Source organism: Bos indicus x Bos taurus, chromosome 25 (genome assembly GCF_003369695.1).
Source record: "Bos indicus x Bos taurus breed Angus x Brahman F1 hybrid chromosome 25, Bos_hybrid_MaternalHap_v2.0, whole genome shotgun sequence".
NCBI lineage: Eukaryota > Metazoa > Chordata > Mammalia > Artiodactyla > Bovidae > Bos > Bos indicus x Bos taurus.
In genome coordinates, this window is record NC_040100.1 from 3,552,596 (window position 1) to 3,573,058 (window position 20,463).

Below are 20,463 nucleotides of genomic sequence, written 5' to 3' on the forward strand. Positions count from 1 at the left end.
CGGTCGGCTGGCGCCTGTGGCCGGTTGGCCAATGCTTTTGAGCCTGCCTCCTACCCCGCTCCAGGCAGGGGGTGGCCCGTGGGCCTGGAAACCCACTTTCCTATGGGCAGAACCACCAGGGAGGACTTTGGGCCAGTCCGGAAGGCTTGGCTGCGGAAAGAGCGGTAGAGAACTTACAGGCTGCCTCAGATAGGGGGTCCGGGGGCAGGGCCATCCAAGGGCGTCCAGCCAGCCAGGGCCAGGGGCTCGCATGAGCCTGAGGCCCCAGGAAGACTAGCCGGCTGGCTTTCCAAGCAGATCCCAGGCTCCCTGTGCCCTCCGGCTGGAGTGCAGCCCCTGAGAGGCTCAGACACCCAGAGCCTTCACAGTGCCCTGGGGGCACAGTTAGAACTCAGTTGCCTCTGAAATGGGGGGAGCCAAAGGCGGCCGGCCTGGCGGGGCTCCAGAACGTGCTGTGTGGCCCCTGGACCCGGCTCTCTGTGCCTCAGCCTCTCTTAATGCGAAGTGGGGGCCTTCAGGACTGCTGGGGTGTGGAGAAGACCCCTGTGCCCCTGTGCCTGTCCATAAAGTTTAATTAAAGCAGGACCCAAGGAGGAGGGGCTGGGGGAAGAGCTAGGCTCAGGCCTGCCTGTGTGGGGTGGAGCTGGGCGTGGGGGGGTCTGGGGGGACGGCTTGGAGGCCTGCAGCCCAGGAGAGGGAGGGGCAGCCCCCTCCAGCCAACCCCCCTTGCCCTGCCAACATGGGAGGTCATATCGGGGGTGCTGGGGCCACTGAGCACCTCCCAGGAGGGGGCCTGGAGGAGCACAAGGGCACAGTGGCCCAGGCAATGTGAGTGGCGGCTGCCCGTCTCGCCCGCAGAGTGTCTGGGAGCAGCGGGGTGGCCTCCTGGCTCCATGCGGAGCACGTCCGCCTCCCGGGTGGCGTGGCCTCTCGGCTAGGCGGAAACCTCAGCGCAGAGGCCGGGCGTGTCCCCGGCGCCGCGTCTGTCTCGGAAACACAGGCCAGGGGGTCGGAAGCAGACACCCTCCAAGGCTGGAGGGAGGGGTGCTCGTCGTTGCAGACCCTGTCCTGGGCCCACCTGGGAGGCCGGGTGGCTGGGGGACCCAGGGTGTCCAAGCCTCCAGTGCAGGACCCTGCCCAGGGCCACAGCCCTTCACCCGCGACTGAGCTCCGTCCTGAGTCCCGTTCGGCCCCTCAGCTCCGGATGTGGCAGGAGGTCCAGGACTGAGCCTGGAGGGGGGTCACGCCTGGCTTCCCGGCCCCCACACACACATTGCTTCTGGGTGCCCATCTGCCGGTCAGCCCCCAGCCTGCAAGGACAGAATTTCCCCAAGACCCACCTGGAAGCAAAGAAGGCTCCAGACTCTCAGACCCCAACTAAAACTCTCTGTGGGGAGCAAAGAAGCGGGGGGAGCCCAGGGGAGGCTGGGGAGCAGGTAGACAGGCGGGGCTGCTGGAGGAAAGGAGATGAACCAGGCAGAGGCGGGAGTGGGCATGGCTGTGGGCCAAGCTCAGAGAGAATCGGAGCAGCCGAGGGCACATAAGGTCCCTTGGGGAGCGGTCCCTCTCCCTGCTGCTTCTGTGGGTGCCCTGACCCATGCTCCAGGGGGAGGGGATCAGGAAGTAGGGGCGCCACACTCAGTGCCCGATGCTGCCACGTCCCATCTCTGTCTCCGGTTCCCTACAGTGAGTGTGTATCCTCTTGGCAATCAGATAAACGATTAAAGGTTGTTCCAAAAACAAACTGGTCAGTATTTTAGGGAAAAAAGCTAGACACCCAACTTCTCCAATGGTACTGGAGAAGACTCTTGAGAGTCCCTTGGACAGCAAGGAGTTCAAACCAGTCCATCCTAAAGGAAATCAGTCTTGAATATTCTTTGGAAGGACTGATGCTGAAGCTGAAACTCCAATACTTTGGCCACCTGATGGGAAGAACTGACTGATTGGAAAAGACCCTGATGCTGGGAAAGATTGAAGGCGGGAGGAAAAGGGGGCGACAGAGGATGAAATGGTTGGCTGGCATCACCGATGCGATGGACACGAGTTTGAACAAACTCCGGGAGATGGTGAAGGATAGGGGAGCCTGGCATGCTGCGGTCCATGGGGTCACAAAGAGTCGGACTCAACTGAGTGACTGAACAACAACGTCCATTGAGGATCAGTTAGCTCCTTTCCTCCAAAGATATAGATTTGAATTGAGGCAAGAGCCGGAGAGAAAGGACTTCCCGCCACCCCACGAGGCTGGCCCCAGTACATGGGCCGTGGGGGCGCGGGGACCCACAGGCCTGGGTCCAGATTTAGGTCCCGCCGCTCACTGCCTGTTAGACCGGGGTGGCGGGGCAGAGGAGCTGTTCACCCAGTAACGTTCCTTTTCATCGGCCATCAAATGAGTGGATGTTGGAACCTCCTTCCAGAGGGCAGTGGTTCATGGGACACTTGAGTGCAGCACTGGCACACACATGCTCAAACCACCCCTCCTGCACCACCGCATCTGTTTCCTCTCAACCGTGCCCGCCGCTGCCGCCCTCATGCAGGCCTCCAGTCTTGCTCCCTGCTGCAGCCAGGGAGCATCTTAAGACACAAGTCACATGGCATCACGTGTCCGCTTGGGTTTGCATCCAGCGACTCTGCTGTTTCAGTGCTGAGGGCTCAGGTTCAATCCCTGGGCGGGGAGCTAAGATCACATAAGCCATGTGGCATGGCAAAGAAAGGAAAAAGAGGGAAAAAAAAGGGGATGGGATGAATAGAGAGGACGGATGGCCCTGGGGGGTGCGGGCTGGCAGCAGGGCAGTGGGGCTGGGGTCCTCTCCTGGGCTCCCCATCTGGCCTCCTTTGCTTTCTCTGCAGCGTGGCCGCCATGGGCTCGGTGGGCAGCCAGCGCCCCCGGGAGGCCAGCGTGGCAAGCATGCCACACGGGGGTGTGGTGATGAGCTTCAGCTTCGACAGCGGCCACCTGGAGGAGGCGGTGGCCGGGGCCACCCAGGCCCAGGGCGGTAGGACCAGGGGCATCCCGATTTTCACGGACTCTGGTGAGTGAGGGGCAGCGGAGGGTCGGCCTTGGGAGTCCTCCCGAGCCTTCCTGGGATGGGGAACCTCGGTGGGGGGGATCACTGAGCCTAGGGGGCAGCACTGGCCAGGATGGATTAGACCTGCTGCGGCGACAAAGGAGCCCACGGTCCCAGTGCCTTCGCCAACACCGTGTGTCCAGGTGTGTTCAGGGAAGCCTCCGTCTTAATGTGGGCTTCCACGGGGGCAGGCGCACCGACCCGTGTGTGGACTGCTGTCTGCAGGCGACGTCTGTTGTGTGGCCACACTCATTGGCCAGAGCCAGCCTTGCTTCACTTCAGCAAAGTCCCCGAAAAGAGGACTGGTGTGAGATTCCAGGACCCTGTTTACTCCCTGACTGTGTGTCCCAGAGCAAAGACCTCCGCCTCTGAGCCTCGGGTTCCCTCGGTGGAGGAAATAGGGCAGACTTGCAGAGCGGGCAGCATGTGGGTCTGGAGTCAGGCAGATTTGGGTTCCAGAGAGCTCCCGTCTCTTTGTCTGCTCAGGGACCTTGGGCAAGTCACGAAAACACACTCACCCTTTCCCCAGGGGCTGCAAAGTCCATACCTCTGCTCCCCGAAACTTAAACACTGAGATGCAGAGCTGTTACGAGCACACCTTAATGTTAGATGATACAGGGGTGAGAAAGTGAATACAATAAGAACATTTGACTACTGTAGCCCGCCAGGCTCCTCTGTTCATGGGATTCTCCAGGCAAGCATACTGGAGTGGGCAGCCATTCCCTTCTCCAGGGATCTTCCCAACCCAGGAATCCAACCCAGGTCTCCCACATTGCAGGCAGATTCTTTACCGTCCGTGCCACCAGGGAAGCCCTAATACATATATACACACGTATTCATATCAAAATAAGGAAGAAATGCTCGGGCAGTCAGTCCTCCTATCTGGCTAGTCACGACTGTAGCTGGTATTTATAGCCACTTTCTCCCACCCACCCCCACCCACATTCCTTGTGCCCTCCACCAGCACCTGAGCTGGTCAGGGCTCTTTTCCGGAAGGCTCTGGAGCACGAGCAGTCCTGCTAGACTTGGGTTGGGGTCATTTTCCATGGACTGTATCACATAGAGCGGACATCCTGAGAGAGGCCGTAAGGAATCTCCCGTCTTCCAGATCCACACATCTGGGAGCACCCGGGTGTCCCTGTGATGGTCAGGATCAGCCCCTCCGCCCCCAGTGGGCACAGCAACTCTGTCCTCTGCAGGGTCACTGCAGAGGACAGTGTCTTGGGGTGGAACCGTCCCGCCCTTTAGAAGGAAGCCCCCTGCACCAGCAGAGCCTGGAGACATGGGGGTGGGAACCAAACGTTTTGCGTTGCTGTTCAGTCACTCAGTTGTGGCTGACTCTTTGAGACCCCATGGACTTGAGGACACCAGGTTTCCCTGTCTTTCGTCATCTCTCAGAGCTTGCTCAAACTCATGTCCGTCAAGTTAGTGATACCATCCAACCATCTCATCCTCTGTCACCGCCTTCTCTTCCTTCCCTCAGTCTTTCCCAACATCAGGGTCTTTTCCAGTGAGTCAGTTCTTTGCATCAGATGGTCAAAGGACTGGAGCTTCAGCTTCAGCATCAGTCCTTCCAATGAATATTCAGGACGGATTTCCTTTAGGATTGGCTGGTTTGATCTCCTTGCAGTCCAAGGGCCTCTCAAAACTCTTGCCAGCACTGCAGTTGGAAAGCATCAATGTCACTAGTTCGGGGACCTCTGCCGGTTGTGGTGATTCGGCCTGCTCTCACTTCCGCCGTGGTTCGTGGGAATGAGAACGCTAACTCCAGGAGAACCTGGACCATATATTGGACACGGACTTAGAGCGTAGACAGCTTCCCAGAGAACACTGTCTGAGCCCCACTAGCTCTTGACACCCAGCTGGCCCTGTACTGAGTCTGCAAAAAGCCATTTCAGCATTCTGTCCAGCCAGGTGTTTCAGTGGCCATGATGATAAGAGTCAAGGAGGCGGAGAGGGTCACGGAGGCGGAGAGGGTCATGGAGGCGGTCGGGGTCACGGAGGTGGTCGGGGTCGTGGAGGCGGTTAGGGTCACGGTGGCGGTCGGGGTCGCGGTCGCGGTGGTGGTGGGGGTCATGGTGGCCGTGGGGGTCACGGAGGTGGGGAGGGTCACAGAGGCGGTCAGGGTCACGGTGGCGGTCGGGGTCGTGGAGATGGGGGCCTCTTGGTGACGGACGGCGGCCGTGGTGAGGGTTGCTGTGGTCGTGGCGTGTGTGGTTGTAGATCTAGTGGCCGCGATGGTGACGACTCGGGCGGCAGTGGCCACGAGGGTGGACAGTGGCCCGGTGACCGTGACCCTGGTTCTAGTGGCTGTGATGGTGATGCCAACAGCCGCGATGCACAGTTGGCTTTGCCAGCCTCGGCTGTGGGATGGATGGCAGCCGGGGTGATGACAGCCGTGGTGACTGCGGCCTGCGTGAGGAGGGACCACAGTACAGTGATGGTGGGCGTGATGCTGGTCCGATGGTGACAGGGGCCACAGTGCTTTGTAACTTTTGAGACTGGCCGTGCTGGCAGGGGTGCGGGCAGCTGTGGCCGTAGGGCTGGAGAGAGCCCACAGTCATGATGGCTTCAGTGGCTGCATATGGTAGGAGTGGCCATGCTGATGGTGCCCACGATGGCGGCTAAGGTGGCAGAGGCACCGAATGGTGGGATGCCACGTCTGCGGTTAGGGTGACACTGAGTGGCTACGGCTGTGGTGGTCACGATGGGGGGTGGTGTGGTTCACTGTGCCCGTGGCGGCGGCCTGCACCCCAGTGTGGTGGCCGCGGCCACGCGTGGGCCTGTCCGCCTCTCGCCTGAAGTCTGGGTTTGTCGGCAGAGGAGCCGGCGCCTGATGACCGCTACCACGCCATCTACTTCGCGATGCTGCTGGCGGGCGTGGGCTTCCTGCTGCCCTATAACAGCTTCATCACCGACGTGGACTACCTGCACCACAAGTACCCAGGTGGGCCCCGGCCGCGTCCTGCCATCCACGCTGCCCTGCTCGCTCGGCTCGGGCCAGCTGCCCTCCAGAAACCCTTCGGGCGGCACCCTGCTCCGGGGGCCCGTTTTCTTCAAACTCTAGCTCGGCTGTGAACTGCCGCATGACCCCAGGGCAGCCCCTCACACTCTCTGGGGCAGAGGGAGGAAGCAGTGCTCTGTGGGGGCAGCTGCAGAGGGCGGGGCTCCTCTGAGCCCCGGCTGCCCCCCCAGCGCCCCCCACCGCCCGCAGGAACCTCGATTGTGTTTGACATGAGCCTCACCTACATCCTGGTGGCGCTGGTGGCCGTGCTCCTGAACAACGCACTGGTGGAGAGGCTGAGCCTGCACACGAGGATCACCACGGGTACGCTGCCCACTGCCCACCCGGCCCCCAGCCCTCCCCTCTGGCCACCACGCACCCCTGCGCCTCACTCTCCTTGTCTGTAAGATGGGTGCACTTCCTCCTAGGAATGTCATAGGTTCCACTATGAAAACCGGGTCAGGCTCGAGGGGTGCAGTGCACGCTGGCATGATGCCCGTACCTGGGGAGGCTGCTGTGTGCCCCACATGTGTCCCGGGGCCCTTGTTCTCCCCTGCTTTTCTCTACCATTTGTCTCCATGGTAACATTCAGCTTCAAAGTCCAGCTCAAAAGGCGCCTCCTCCAGGAAGTCTTCCAGGTGCCCCTCTGAGACCTGTAAGACGTCCTGCCCTCCCAGTCTTAAGGGGAATGGCAGAGAGAGAGCACTCAGCCCTGGCCCTGTGTGGAGGTGAGGGGGCTCCCCCAGCCCACTGCTCACTGCTCCCTCTCTGGCCTCCCCTGACACAGGTTACCTCTTAGCCCTGGGGCCCCTCCTCTTTATCAGCATCTGCGACGTTTGGCTGCAGCTCTTCTCTAGGGACCAAGCTTACGCCATCAACCTGGCCGCTGTGGGCACCGTGGCCTTCGGCTGCACAGGTAGGGTCAGGGGGCCAGGGTGGGTTGAGTTGTGTGCTAGGGGCGTGTTATACAGGGTGAGCCAGGCTCAGGGCTGGTGTGTGTCCACATGCACACGGGCATGTCCATTTTCACACATCGCACACTGCACACCCACAGGGCTGTGTGCGCTGGGCACGCAGTGTTGGAGCACACACACCGCGCACATGTCCACACGCCCAAGCCTTATGTGGACATTAAGGCACCTCCCTGGTTTTCTCAGGTATAAACTGTGCCTCACAAACTCTCAGGCATTTTTTCTGTGTCAGTGTTTCTCTTGGGCAGTAGCTTTCCAGTTTTGTTTTTTTTTAAAGCTTTTTATTTTGAAACTATTTCACACTTGTGAAAAGTTGCAAGAATAATATAATGGGTTCGCATATACCTTTTAACTTCTTATTGTTGTTCAGTCGCTAAGTCACGTCCAGCTCTTTGTGATCCCGTGGAGGGCAGCAGGCCAGGCTTCCCGCCCTTCACTATTGCCTCGATTCACCAGTTGTTAATATTTTGCTGCAAATGCTTTCTTTCCTTCTCTGGCTTTCTCTGTCTCTCCCCACTTCTAAAGTAGCTGTATATATAAATTTCCGCGTACATATATATAAATGTAAAATAATGAACATTTTCTCTTTAAACCGTTCAGGAGTTACTCCAGACATCGTCACACTTTTTGCCATAATACTAACAGTTTAGGGCGTTTCACTGTGGTAACAGTTAAACCTGAGACGTTTCCCCTAGAACCGTGTCTACAATTGCCCAAATCAGGACATTGAACACTGATACAGCAGTGTCATCGAATCTATAACCCATGTAAAGATTTCACAGGCTATTCCTATAATGTCCTCTATAATTTTTGTCTTTCTGACCCAGGGCCACATGCTGCATTACTGGTCATGTCTTTAATCCAAGTGGTCCTCAGTTTTCCTCTGTCTTTTATGGCAGCAACTTTTACAAAGGTCCAGGCCAGTAGTTTTGTTGATAATGCCTTCCGTGAAGAAATGCATTTCACATTATGACTCAGCAAACGTGTGTGTGTGTTTATAAATAAAATCAAGGTTTGTGAGATAATATTCTCAATCCAGGCTTTGTACACAGGTCTGCTCTGTTTTTTAAAAAATCCTGGTGACAACCACGAGATCCCAGTTTGCCTATCCTGCTCCAGGGTTTCCTTCTAGACATGGAGTCATTAGACTGTAGGGTGTGAGCCAGTGTGGCTTTCTTTTCCCCAGACACGGCTGCAGTTCTGTCTTCATATATATATATTTTTGCTTGCACCGGGTCTTAGTTGTGGTGGGTGGGTTCTATTAATAGTTCCCTGACCAGGAACTGAACCCAGGCCCCCTGAATTGGGAGCATGGAGTCTTAGCCCCTGGACCACCAGGGAAGTCCCTGCACTTGTGTCTTATTGGTCAGGATGAGAGAAGTTATGCTTGGTAGTAAATGAGCCCAGAAATCTCAGCGGCTTCGCAGAACCAGTCTTACTCCTGACTCTTGCTACATGTCCAGCCGGTGCCTGGGGTACTTTGCACGCTCACTGGTGCTGACAGTGGCTCTCCATTTGTAACACGTGGCCTTGGCTGTAGCTGCCCCTGGGGGAAAAAAAGACTGGAAGACCACGTGGGCTTTGCCTGCCTGGTCCAGGAGTGATGTATGTATTTCTGCTTGGCTGTCAGTGACCAGAGGAGGTGGGGGAGCCTGGCCAGTCCAGGGTGGGGACACGGAAGGCAGGCAATGCTGTTTCCACCACACCCCTCGCGGTGGTTGGACCACCTCCCTCTGCCCCCAGTGGTGTTCATGTCCTTTCCCCACTCTCTTGCCAACACGAGTGTTCTTGAACTTCTGAACAGGTGATAAGTGGTGTCTCACGGTTACTACTCTCTCTCTCTCTCAAGTGCAGCAATCCAGCTTCTACGGGTACACAGGGATGCTGCCCAAGAGGTACACGCAGGGGGTGATGACGGGGGAGAGTGAGTATCTGCAAACCCCAGGAGTGGGCGCTGGGCTTTCTGGGCTCTGAGACCCTCTCCCTGGGACTGAGGTGGGGCTCAGGAGCCCTGGGCACATGCGGCGGGAATGCCTGGCTGGAAGCAGGGGCAGGACTCCCAGACGAGGAATGTGGCTGTGAAGGGCATGGCCTCTTTGGTGTGCGGTCCTCTGGGATGTGAGGCACAGGTGGGTCTAGAGTGTCTCGGAGCGCCTGTGTGAGGCATGCGTTTTGTGTCTGTGTGTGCATGCGTGCGCGCGTGTGTGCACGGTCAGCCCATCCACACATGTCATGTCAAGTGCCGTCCCTCAGCACCAGGCTCTCCTTGCAGCCCCAGACCCATGAGCCACCGCCACTTGGCATCTCAGACTCACTACCCCAAGCCCACCGTGTCATTTCCCACGGCCTCAGTGAGCTGCACCCCCACGCTCAAACCTGAAAGTTACTCAACACCCCATCCTTCTGCAAGTTGTGTGGGCCTGCCTGCCCTCCAGCTGATCCTGCCTCTCCAGCCCCCGGTCCAGGCAGCTGACCCCCTCATGCGGTGCCCCCCTTCCACACAACGTTAGTTCCACCCTCCATCCAGCCCCAAGCAGCAGGGGCCCCCAGGAAGGTACCTGGCCTGCTGTGACTCCCCACCCACCTGGTTCCAAGCCCACAACTTCCTTTCAGCTCCTCAAATAGAAACACGCAGAGTTCATGCCCTCTTCCCCTGCCTGTACCCCCAAATCCTGGTGTTCTTCTTTGCGACCTTGGGGTCTCTCCCCTCCAGCCTCCTAAGGAAAGGGCCTGTGTGCATCATCCCCACTGTGTCCTCAGGGCGGTACGGTGCTAGGCACACAACAGGCATTCCATCTACACTTCCAGTGGAGTGGGAGAGGGTGTGAGCAGGCGGCGGGCCGGGGAGGGGCGGTCTGCGTGGATGCGTCCTGTGGGCAAGTCTTAGGGCTGCGGGATAGCTTGTGGGACGGGGCCGAGAGGGAGGGCGGGGCCGAGAGGGAGGGCGGGGCCGAGAGGGAGGGCGGGGCCGAGAGGGAGGGCGGGGCCGAGAGGGAGGGCGGGGCCGAGAGGGAGGGCGGGGCCGAGAGGGAGGGCGGGGCCGAGAGGGAGGGCGGGGCCGAGAGGGAGGGCGGGGCCGAGAGGGAGGGCGGGGCCGAGAGGGAGGGCGGGGCGGGCGTCACGGCCCCTCCTCCTCAGGCACCGCAGGAGTGATGGTCTCGCTGAGCCGCATCCTCACCAAGCTGCTGCTGCCGGACGAGCGGGCCGGCACGCTCATCTTCTTCCTGGTCTCCGCGGGCCTGGAGCTGCTCTGCTTCCTGCTGCACCTGCTGGTGCGGGGCAGCCGCTTCGTGCTCTACCACACAGCAAGGCCCCGCCACTGCCGCCCGAGCCGCAGGGCCGGCTACCGCGTGCACCACGACGTGGCCGCCGAGGACGTGCACTTCGTAAGTCGCGAGGTCGGGGTCTGGGGGCCCTGGGCACGGCCGCCACCCTGTCCCAGCCGGGCCCTCCTTCCTGACGCGGACCACGGTTCCATCCCCCGGTGGCACACATGTCTGGGGCCTGAGCCCCCTCTGGATACGACAGCCCACCCCTGAGGCCTTAACACTCCCCCACGCCGGCTGTGATGGACCACACCTGCGGCCTGAGGTCCGTGCCGAGCTGTCCTGGGGGCTGGGGCGCGCTCTGGTGGCGGCAGGGCCGCCTAGCCCGCAGAGGGCCCAGGGATGGCAGGTGTGGGGGCTAGGCACAGGGGAGCCGGGGAGCCGCCTAGGAGAAGGGCAGGGCAAGGGGAGCCAGAATGTTCTCAAAGGAGTTGTTCCAGCGAGTCGCCCTCGCTGGGCCCTGGGCTGGGGACACGAGTGAGCCAGAGACCGGCCCACGGGAGGCCCCCGTGATGGTCAGGGAGGTTCCCCTGATGGCTCTGGGCTGAGACCTGACCCGTGCGGCCGGAAGGCCGTTGGGGGTGGAGGGGAGCACAGGCCCAGAGGCTCGGCTGCGGGGACCCGCACGCAAGTCCCGGCCCCCACTCCGTCCTCCCTCCAGGAGCACCAGGGCCCAGCACTGGCCAACGGCGGGTCCCCGAAGGACAGCCCGGCCCACGAGGTGACGGGCGGGGGCGCCTACACGCGCTTCGACGTGCCTCGGCCAAGGATCAGGCGCAGCTGGCCCTCCTTCCGAGGTGGGCGGGCCTGGCCCGGCGTCGGGTCTGCGCGTGGGGCGGGGCGGCTGCTCCGACGGGCTGCTGGCAGGGGCTCCTGGGCTCGCCGCCCTCTGACCCCGCTGGCCGCCCACAGCCCTGCTCCTGCACCGCTACGTGGTGGCCCGCGTCATCTGGGCGGACATGCTGTCCATCGCTGTGACCTACTTCATCACGCTGTGCCTGTTCCCGGGTCTCGAGTCCGAGATCCGCCACTGCATCCTGGGCGAGTGGCTGCCCATCCTCCTGATGGCCGTGTTCAACCTCTCTGACTTCGTGGGCAAGGTGGGCCCCGCCCCAGCGGAGGGGAGGGCGCCCCCAGTTGAAGATGCATGTGGCTCCGGGTGGGGAGGGTTGGAGCCGAGCCATGGACCAGACCAGGGGCAAGAGGAGGGGCACCTGGCACTGGCCCCAGGCTCACTGGTGGAGGGGTCTCTGGTAGCACAGGTGTGGATGCAAGCAAGGGGGCAGGAGCACCCAGAACTGGCTAGCCTGTCATTGGGCTTTTCTAGAGGCACACAAGGCTCAGAGAGGGAAAGCCACATGCCTGCGGTCACACAGCAGGGAGGTCTGAGAAACTCCAAGCCAAGCTTAGTTAGCGGGTCCAGCTGCCGCCGCTTCCTACAAGTTGACACAGGTGGGCCTGACTCTTTGGGCCGCCGTGTCCTTGTTTCTCAAATGGGGTCGTGAGCCTGCCCGGTGAGGGCGCTGTGAGGACTGATGCAGGACACGTGTCGTGTTTAGCTGGGTGCCAAGCACACCGCAAGGCCTGTGTGTCGCCACAGTGAGGGGTTTGGTCAGTTTTCGGGGGCAAAAACAGGAAAGGACAGGGACACGGCCTGAGCCGGGAGCGTCCAGGGACAGGAGTGGGTCTGGAGAGGCGAGGGCAGAGGCTGGGGCCCACAGGTCCATCTCCCTGCAGATCCTGGCGGCGCTGCCCATGGACTGGCGGGGCACCCACCTGCTGGCCTGCTCCTGCCTCCGCGTGGTCTTCATCCCCCTCTTCATCCTCTGCGTCTACCCCAGCGGCACACCCGCCCTCCGCCACCCGGCCTGGCCCTGTGTCCTCTCCCTCCTCATGGGCATCAGCAATGGCTACTTTGGCAGCGTGCCTATGATCCTGGCGGCGGGCAAAGTGGGCCCCAAGCAGCGGGAGCTGGCAGGTAAGGCCCCCCTCGGCCCACTTGCCTGTGAGACTGTCCACCACCAGGCAGGGAAATCCAGGCCCATAAAAGTCAAGGCCACACCGCAAGCAGCTGCGTTTGGGTCCCAGGGACAAGTCAGCTCAGAGCGTGTAGGTTGGGACGTTCATCAAGCCCTTCCTCATTCATCCCACGACAGCTCGGTGAGCCTCTGCCTCGAGGCAGGCACTGTCCTAGGCTCCAGGGACACAGCGACAGTATAAGCGGTCCCTGTGCTGATGGGGTTGACCATCCAGAGCTGACACGGCACACAAAGATGTGCTGTGCTGGAGGAATACAAAACAGCGATGGGATGGAGGAGTCGGGGTCGGGCCTCACTGTGGAAGCAGGGCAGTCTGGCAAGGCATCACTGGGGAGGCCGAGTGAACAGAGCCCTGGAGGAAGGCGTGAGGGGCCAGCCACGTGATGGTGCAAAGGAAGCGGCGGGACTAGAATGTGCAAAGGCCCCTGGGCAGAAGCAGCGTGGGCCAGGGAGGTGGTGAAGAGGTGGGAGGAGCCTGGAAGGAAGCCCTGGTTCCAGAATCTGTTTTGACTGTAGGGCCTGCAGGGCCAGCTGACTGGGAGATGGAGCATGAGAAGGGGGCGGGGGCAGGGGTGTGGTCAAGAAGGACGCCCAAGTTTGGGCCTGTTGCCGAGGGCAGGAAGGCTGGACGGTTGTCAAGTGAGACAGAGGAGGGGCTGAGTGGGGAAGGGGCACTGGAGGTGGGTTCTGGTCAGGGTTACTGCGGGAAGCCTGGTGGGCACCCCAGGTCGTCCTTGACAAGGTGAGAGGCTGGAGAGGAGGCGGCGCAGGCCAGGCTGGGCCGCCCAGCACGTTCTGTCAAGGTTGGGCAGCCCTTGGGCGGCAGGAGCTGGCCGTGGTCACCGCCTCACCCCCCGAGGAGCGGGGCTTCGGCTCCAGTGCAGGCTTGGCCCGCCGCCCCCCAGGGGCCCCGACCCCCGCCCGCTGAGTCCCGGTCCTGACCGCAGGGAACACCATGACCGTGTCCTACATGACGGGGCTGACGCTGGGCTCGGCCGTGGCCTACTGCACCTACAGCCTCACGCGGGACGCCCACCGGAGCTGCCTGCGCCCCTCCGCCGCCAACGCCTCCTTCCCTGCCGGCCTCTGAGCCCCGCCCAGGGAGGGCCGCCGGGGCCCCCTCCCCACCCCTGCCTGCAGTGCCTGGGGGCGCCCAGCCGCCTCCCTGTGCGGAAACCACCACCTCCTGGCGCTCCGGCCCCAGGGCTCCGCCCCGCTCTCGGAGGCCTGGACGCGCCGCCCCGGATGCGGCTGTGCTCCGCGCTCCGTCTCACGCCTGCCCTCGCCCCCCGCCCGTGTCCGCCCGGCCCCGCTCTGTTGGGTCACTCACAGCCGTCCCCGCCCAGGAGAGCAGACCGCCAGCCCGTGTCCCCTCCTGGGTCCTCTCTGAGGGCCCCACGGCCCTGACCCCACCGTCCGCGGCACCTCCCCCTCCACTGGGGACCCCACTCCCACAGGCCTCCCCCCACACCCCCGCTACGAGGGGGCTGCAGCCTGGGTGTGCCCACCCCGCGCCAGCACCACCCATGCACCCTGGTACCCCCCTGACGCCACAGGCCTGGGGGTCTGTCTGCCCAGGGAGCCCGGTCGACCTCCCTGTTTCCTCCAGCCGCCTGTGATACAGGAGGAGACAGTTTGAGAGCCATGACCAGGGCCCACAGCCTGGCTGGAGTCACACCCCACGACCTAGCCTTGAGCCCTGTCCAGGGGGGTGTGGAACAGACGTGCCCAGGGGTGCCTGGCAAATAGAAGGGGGGGTCCCTCCAGGGCTCCAGGCTGGCTCAGCACCCCGAGCTGGGGGGATTCCCGGGGCATCCTGCCAGCGGCGGGCTTCTCCAGGGGTAAGACAGGTGCCCTCCCACCCCCTCCGGGTCCCGTCCACCCGTCGGTCCACTGACTGTACCGCACTGGCCATTAAAGATGAAGGCAGAGCCTCTGCCCCACCAACGCCTGGAAATCACGTCTGTGCCACCGCCGTCTCTGCCCGCCGGGGTGGGAGGAGGGGTCCTGGTGGGGCAAGGCTGGCGGTGACTGGGACCAGTCTTCCCCCCACGCACGTGGCGGGCCCAGGACGGAGCTGTGAGGAGGGGCGCGGACAGGATGCGCGTGGGCTTTCAAGGGCGGCCCACTGGAAACGCGGGAGGAGAAGGGACGGCAGCTCGGCCTTGTCGTCCAGGGTCAGAGCGAGGAAGCGGGCTGGGGGGCGTTCCGGGGTCAGGTCTCGGCTCTGTCGCTGACAGACTGTGATTGGAGCAGATTCCTCCGCTGTTCCGTGTCTCAGTCTCCCCGAAAACCGGGTCGGTGTACTCTCTGATGTGGGCGCGTGGGAGGAGGGTTGGGGAGGCGGGGACCCGGCCGAGCCCACGCGGGGCGATGCCACAGGGGCCGCTCCTCGGGGCTCCGGGGAGGAGAGGGGAAGAGGTGGAGGGAGGGGGGAGGGGGAGCGCGCACCAGCCCGTGACTCAGTTTCTCTAAAGCCCGAGGACCGTCCTAGATGGAGGAGCCCATCCCAGGCTCTGCAGACGCTGAGCTGGCTGCCTTCGCCATCGGCACACCGTACCCTCCACGCACCGCCCTCAAACAGCAAAGCCATCCGTGTCCCATGCACGCCTGGGGCGCTGGGGCGCTGGGCGTGTGCCCGTTGGGTCCGGCCTGAGCTTCCCAGTGCCGGGGTTGGGGGGGAAGCGGGGCAGGGCGGGGCGGGGTCAGCGCCAAGACCCCGGCGCAGCATCCCCCGAACCCCCGCAAGAGTGCGGTTCCTCCATCTCGCGCCGGCTCAGGGCCCCGCAGACCGTCAGCACCCTCGTTATCTCTTCCAGAGTGGATGCAGCTGGGAGCATTCAGCTCCATAGGTTTTCGTTAGGTTTTTTGGCAGCGCGGGGTCGTTTGTTGTAGTTCAGCTCCGTTGCTGCGTGTGGACCTTCTACAATTGCAGGGCCTACTCTAGTTGCAGTGCGCAGGTTTCTTGTTGCAGGGGCTCATTAGTTGTGGAGCGTTGGCTTAGTTGCCCCGAGGCATGTGGGATCTAGTTCCCTGGCCAGGGATCGAACCTGCGTCCCTTGAATTGCAAGGCGGATTTTTAACCACTGGGCCACCAGCGAAGTCCCTAAGGTAGTTATCCATATTTTCTTATAGCCCTCTTGCTAATTGCTTGGGAGTTGCATTTTATAGGTCTCTTTTTTAAACTTTCTTTTGTTCTCTTATGATATGATGCCTGTTTCTAATGTTTGTATTCCTTTTTGTGTATTATAGATTTTGGGTGCTTTTTTTTCAGTTTTAACATTTTTATTGAAGTATAGTTGACTTGCAGTGTTAATTTCTGCTGTACAGCAAAGCAATTCAGTTAATATCTTTTAACATATTCTTTCCATTATAATCATAGAATATTGAAGTTACCTGTGCTGTGCAGTAGGACCTTGTCACTTATCCATTCTCTATATAAAAGCTTACGTCTGCTGACCCCAACCTGCCCCTCCATCCCTCCCCACTTGGCAACCATCAGTCTGTTGTCTGTGATTGTTTCATTTGTGTTATATTTCAGATTCCACATGTCATACCGTATGATATTTCTGTTCCTGAGTTCACTTAGTATAATACTTTCTGGTTACAAATGGCGTTATTTCATTTTTTTACGCTTGAGCAGCATTCCCCTGCATGTATGGACCACACTGTTATTCATTCATCTGTCGATGGACACGTAGCTTGTTTCCCCGTCTTGGCTGTTGTGAACAGTGCTACTATGAATGTAGGCGTGCGTGTGTCTTTTTGAATTCTATGGTTTTGTCTCAATCTGTGCCCCGGAGTGGAATTGCTGCCTGTGTGGTGTGTGCCCCCTGGTGAGTGAGACTGGCCTGAGGCTGCAGCCGGCTTCCTGGAGGGCAGGGCCAGAGGCTGGCACCAGGGAGCTAGGCTCTGTGCTGGCCTCGGGTCTACAAGCCACCTGTCTGCTGATGGGTGGGGCTGCATCCCCCACCCAGTTAGTTGTTCGGGAGGCAATGTCCTAACACTGGGGCCTACAGGCTGTTGGGTAGGACCAGCTCTTGGAGGGGGTGCCCCGCAGCTGTGCAGCTGTGCGCACCAGCATCCACATCGTTGGAGTGCCCAAGAATGGCTGCTGCCCGCGTCTGTGTCCCCAGGGTGAGCCATAACTGCCCACCCCCTGCCTCTCCAGGAGACCTCCCCCGCCCCAAGACCTGGGAGACCTGGCCAATCTCCCATCAAGGTATGGCTTTCGCCCCCGAGGCCTGGAGCACAAGAGATTCCGTGTGTGCCCTTTAAGGGTGAAGTTTTTCCCCCTAGCCCTGTGGAACTCCCAAAATTAAGCCTTGCTGGCCTTCAAAGCCAGATGCTGGGGGGCGTGTCTGCCCAGAGTAGGACCCCGAGCAGGGGAGCCTGGTGTGCGGCTCAGAGGCTCACTCCTGCAGAAGTCCTTCTTCTCCAGTGTGCGGCTCAGCCCCTGGGGGTGTCCACCCCTCCTGTCTCACTGTGGTTCCTTCTTTACGTCTTCAGTTGCAGATCTTTCTGGTAGGTCCTGGTCCTTTCACTGATGACTGTTCCGCAGAGCTGTGATGTTGGTGTGCTCACGGGTCCTTATGCTCTGCCGTCTTGGCCCACTCCAGCCTGGCTGGGAGAACTCTGCACCGACGGACACAGGCCAGCCTCCGCCCGGTAGCCACTGACTGTGTCTGCTGACCAGCGTCAGCGAGGACAGCGTCGGTGAGGCTAGGGAACTTTCCATTTCCGCTAGACTGGCTCGCCCGCCAACAATCGCAGGCAGCCGCTGGCTGCTCTCCTCCTGGAAATGTCAGCCTCCCTCCAGGAGCTGCATCCCAACACCAGGCCCACCCCAGCCCCTGAAATGAACCACGCCAGACAACCGTACTTTTCCAATTATAGCTTTTTCTTTTTTCTTTTTTTTTATGAAAAAGATCACACAGAATTCGCCAACAAACAAAATTCCAAAAGAAACTTAAAAAAAAAAAAGGAAAACAATAATTCCCCCAAAAAACAAAACCGAAGTCTGGCTTTTCCTTCCCTTAAGATTGTCTGGACGAGGCCTCCCGTCCCCTGGAAGGCGCGGGGGCTGCTAAGTGCTTTCGTGGGCTGAGCGGGGCCATCTGCCCTTTCAGCCTCTGCTCTCCCTAGGTCCTTCTCCATCGTGGGGGCGAGTACAGTACACCTGGGCTGGGGGCGGGTGGGGGGTGTGCTTGGGACAGGACGGGGGCCCGTGAAGCGGGGTGCTAGACACTCACAATCTAACAGGAAATAAAAAATAATATTCTGCACGTCAGAATGTGTTCGCTTTTTTTTTTTTATAATTTCGTAGCTATTTTTTCACAGTTTTAAAAAGTTTATATTTATATATATTTATATATATTTATCTTTATATATATAATTAAAAAGTTGACTCCATTTAAAGGCGTATGATACAGGGAAGAGTCTCTTGGTACAATAAAACTGTACAGGCTAAGAACTGCCGCCTCCCCGCGGGCATGGGGACGAGGTTTCAGCACCATGGGCTTGTCTGTAGTGTGAGGGTCTGGACCGGCGGGTGGGGTGGGCCCTCCCCGGGGCCTCAGGGCACGCAGCCCGCTCCCCCTGGCACCTGGCCAATGCTGCTGGACCACCCCCCAACCTGGCTCTGCTCCCCGAGTCCAGGCCATCCTGAGAGGGTGGAGGGTGGAGGCCAGACCCCAGGCAGGCGCCCACGCAGGCCCGGCTGGGTCAGTGAGGCTGGGGGCAGGAGGCTGGCCCGGCCCCGCGGTGGGAGGCTCAGGGTGCGTGCTGTGCTGAGGGGGCGGGGCACCAGGAGGACCCACCAGCAGTGGGAACCTCCGAGCAAGCATGAGTTTGGTTGCTCAGACACCCCCTCCCACCAAATCCCCAGCTGGCGTCGGCCTGAGGGTCCTGGGGCCTGGCCTGGCCAAGTGCTTACAAGGTGCTGGGGGGCCCCAAGGGGCCGGCAGAGCCATACCCTGATCGCTGAGAGGGGAGGGGATCTGGACGTGTGCACATGTGAGCACGCACGTGCATGCATACGGGCACACACATGTACACACTTACACGCTGGGGCATCCACGGGCACACCTGCATGCACACAGCCCGCGCACGCGGCCGCCAAGCCCTGGCAGTGGGGGGCAGGCGGGCCGCCGGCTCAGCAGAGCACGGGCACGCCGTCGGTGGAGAAGATCATGCCCGTGGTGGGCTCGTAGGTGCCCGCCAGGTAGTACAGGCCCTCGCTGTCCTGGTGCTTCTTGGTCTGGAGCATCTGCTCGTACTGCTCCAGGCCCACCACCAGGCACTTGTGCGACACCGTCTGCACGTCGTTCTCGTCCACGTGCGAGGACTGGTACAGGGCGCGCTGTGGGCACACGGCGGCATCAGGGCACGGCGGGCCAGAAGGGAGCCCCGGAGAGAACCCAAGAAACACGGCGGGCAGAGGAGGAAGGCAGCCAGAGACCCAGAGAGAGCCCCTGGGACAGGGACACAGGCAGAGACGGAAAGAGACCCAGAGACGGATACAGAGAGATACAGAGACTGAGACATCAAGGAAGGGACAGACACACACAGAGACCCAGGGACTTGAGAAAGAAGACAGCAAGGGCGACAGAGGCCGGCAGAGGCGCAGACCGGGACACAGCAGGCAGCGGTGCGGGTCGGGAGCCCCCCGAGTGGGCGGGGTCATAGGAGGCCCCACCCCTGCGCTCCTACCTCCATGAAGTCTTTCCTCTGGCTGGAGGCCCGCAGGGAGGCGGGGAGGCTGCGGCCGGACTTCTGGTCCCAGGGCTGTGTGCGCAGACGAGGGGCTGCCGTGAGCCTGGGCCCGGCCTTGCCTGACCCCTGGCCCCAACCCGGCACCTGGCCCCCAGACCCCAGAGCAGGGCAGCCCGGCCCACCTGGCCTTCGTGGAGGCGCTTGCCCGGGCTGGTCTCCTCGGGGTGGTAGAACCACTTGACGCGGACCACCATGTTGCTGCCCCACGACTCCCACATGCTCTGGATGCGGCCGATGTAGGGCAGGTTGGGGCGGCCGGCCGACAGGAAGACGGCGCAGTCCCCGATGCGGATCATCTCCTTGCCGCGCACGATGGCCTTGTAGAAGAGCTTGCGGGCCTTGCCCTTCATGCCGCGGCGCTGCAGGCGGGCGGGCGGGTCAGGGCGGGTGCGCCTCCCCCACCCCAGGCCCTGGGTTCTGCAGCGGCAGTGCAGGGCGAGAGGCCCCTGCCTGCCCTGATCGGGAGCCCCGGCTCACCCCTGCGGCAGAGTGGGCCTCCAAAGGGACTTTACATGAACTAAGACTCCGTGCTGAGAACCGGGTGGGCACTGATGGGGGGGGGGGGGGGGGGGGTGGAGAGGGCCCTGGGACGCCCACACGAGCCACAGTGCTGCAGACGCCACACCTACTGCCGAGTCCCAGCAGGCCCCCGCTCCTCCTGCGGGGTCCTGACACCAGCCCCTGAGGCAGAGCCGGCCCCTGCTGACCCCCAACTTCCAGACGGATGGGGAGGTCGCCCCAGCCCCGTGCTCTCTGCTCCACTGGACACAGATTCCACTCGACACTTGCAAAGCCCATCGCCCTCCGGGCAGCCTCAATCTACATACACCACCCTGAACAGTGAGCAGTGCCGGGTCTCTGCACCAGTGGGCCCTACCAGAGGCCAGGGAGGGTGGCCTGCTGCTGCTGCTAAGTCGCTTCAGTCGTGTCCAACTGTGTGTGACCCCATAGACGGCAGCCCACCAGGCTCCCTGGTCCCTGGGATTCTCCAACCAAGAATACTGGAGTGGGCTTCCATTTCCTTCTCCAATGCATGAAGGTGAAAAGTTAAAGTGAAGTCGCTCAGTCGTGTCCTACTCTGAGCAACCCCATGGACTGCAGCCTACCAGGCTCCTCTGTCCGTGGGGTTTTCCAGGCAAGAGTGCTGGAGTGGGGTGCCATCGTCTGCTCCGGGAGGAGGGCCTGGACAGTGTTAACCCCCAGGCACAGCCGACTGCCCCACACATTACCCCAGGAAAGCCACTGACAGAGATCATAGCTTGGCCAACAGGATCCAGCCCTGGG

At 61.1% G+C, this 20,463-nt stretch overlaps 2 protein-coding genes across 9 annotated transcripts in view; one reads left to right on the plus strand and one right to left on the minus strand.

The window, feature by feature from the left end:
• The window catches only part of SLC29A4 (solute carrier family 29 member 4), a 23,566-nt gene extending 9,214 nt beyond the window's left edge, over positions 1–14,352 (plus strand). For both annotated transcript variants that reach the window (XM_027527305.1, XM_027527306.1), the window contains exons 2-11: positions 2,848–3,029; positions 5,887–6,012; positions 6,280–6,393; positions 6,857–6,985; positions 8,890–8,964; positions 10,179–10,426; positions 11,028–11,163; positions 11,279–11,466; positions 12,104–12,344; positions 13,353–14,352. In XM_027527305.1, the coding sequence (XP_027383106.1) occupies positions 2,858–3,029; positions 5,887–6,012; positions 6,280–6,393; positions 6,857–6,985; positions 8,890–8,964; positions 10,179–10,426; positions 11,028–11,163; positions 11,279–11,466; positions 12,104–12,344; positions 13,353–13,495 (1,572 nt within the window). In that variant the 5' untranslated portion in view covers positions 2,848–2,857 and the 3' untranslated portion in view covers positions 13,496–14,352. The remainder of the gene's footprint in view (positions 1–2,847; positions 3,030–5,886; positions 6,013–6,279; positions 6,394–6,856; positions 6,986–8,889; positions 8,965–10,178; positions 10,427–11,027; positions 11,164–11,278; positions 11,467–12,103; positions 12,345–13,352) is intronic.
• A 2,932-nt stretch (positions 14,353–17,284) lies between these two features.
• The window catches only part of TNRC18 (trinucleotide repeat containing 18), an 84,232-nt gene continuing 81,053 nt past the window's right edge, over positions 17,285–20,463 (minus strand). For all 7 annotated transcript variants that reach the window (XM_027526987.1, XM_027526982.1, XM_027526983.1 and 4 more), the window contains 3 exons: positions 19,302–19,538; positions 19,117–19,191; positions 17,285–18,766 (listed from right to left, as the gene is read on the minus strand). In XM_027526987.1, the coding sequence (XP_027382788.1) occupies positions 18,560–18,766; positions 19,117–19,191; positions 19,302–19,538 (519 nt within the window). In that variant the 3' untranslated portion in view covers positions 17,285–18,559. The remainder of the gene's footprint in view (positions 18,767–19,116; positions 19,192–19,301; positions 19,539–20,463) is intronic.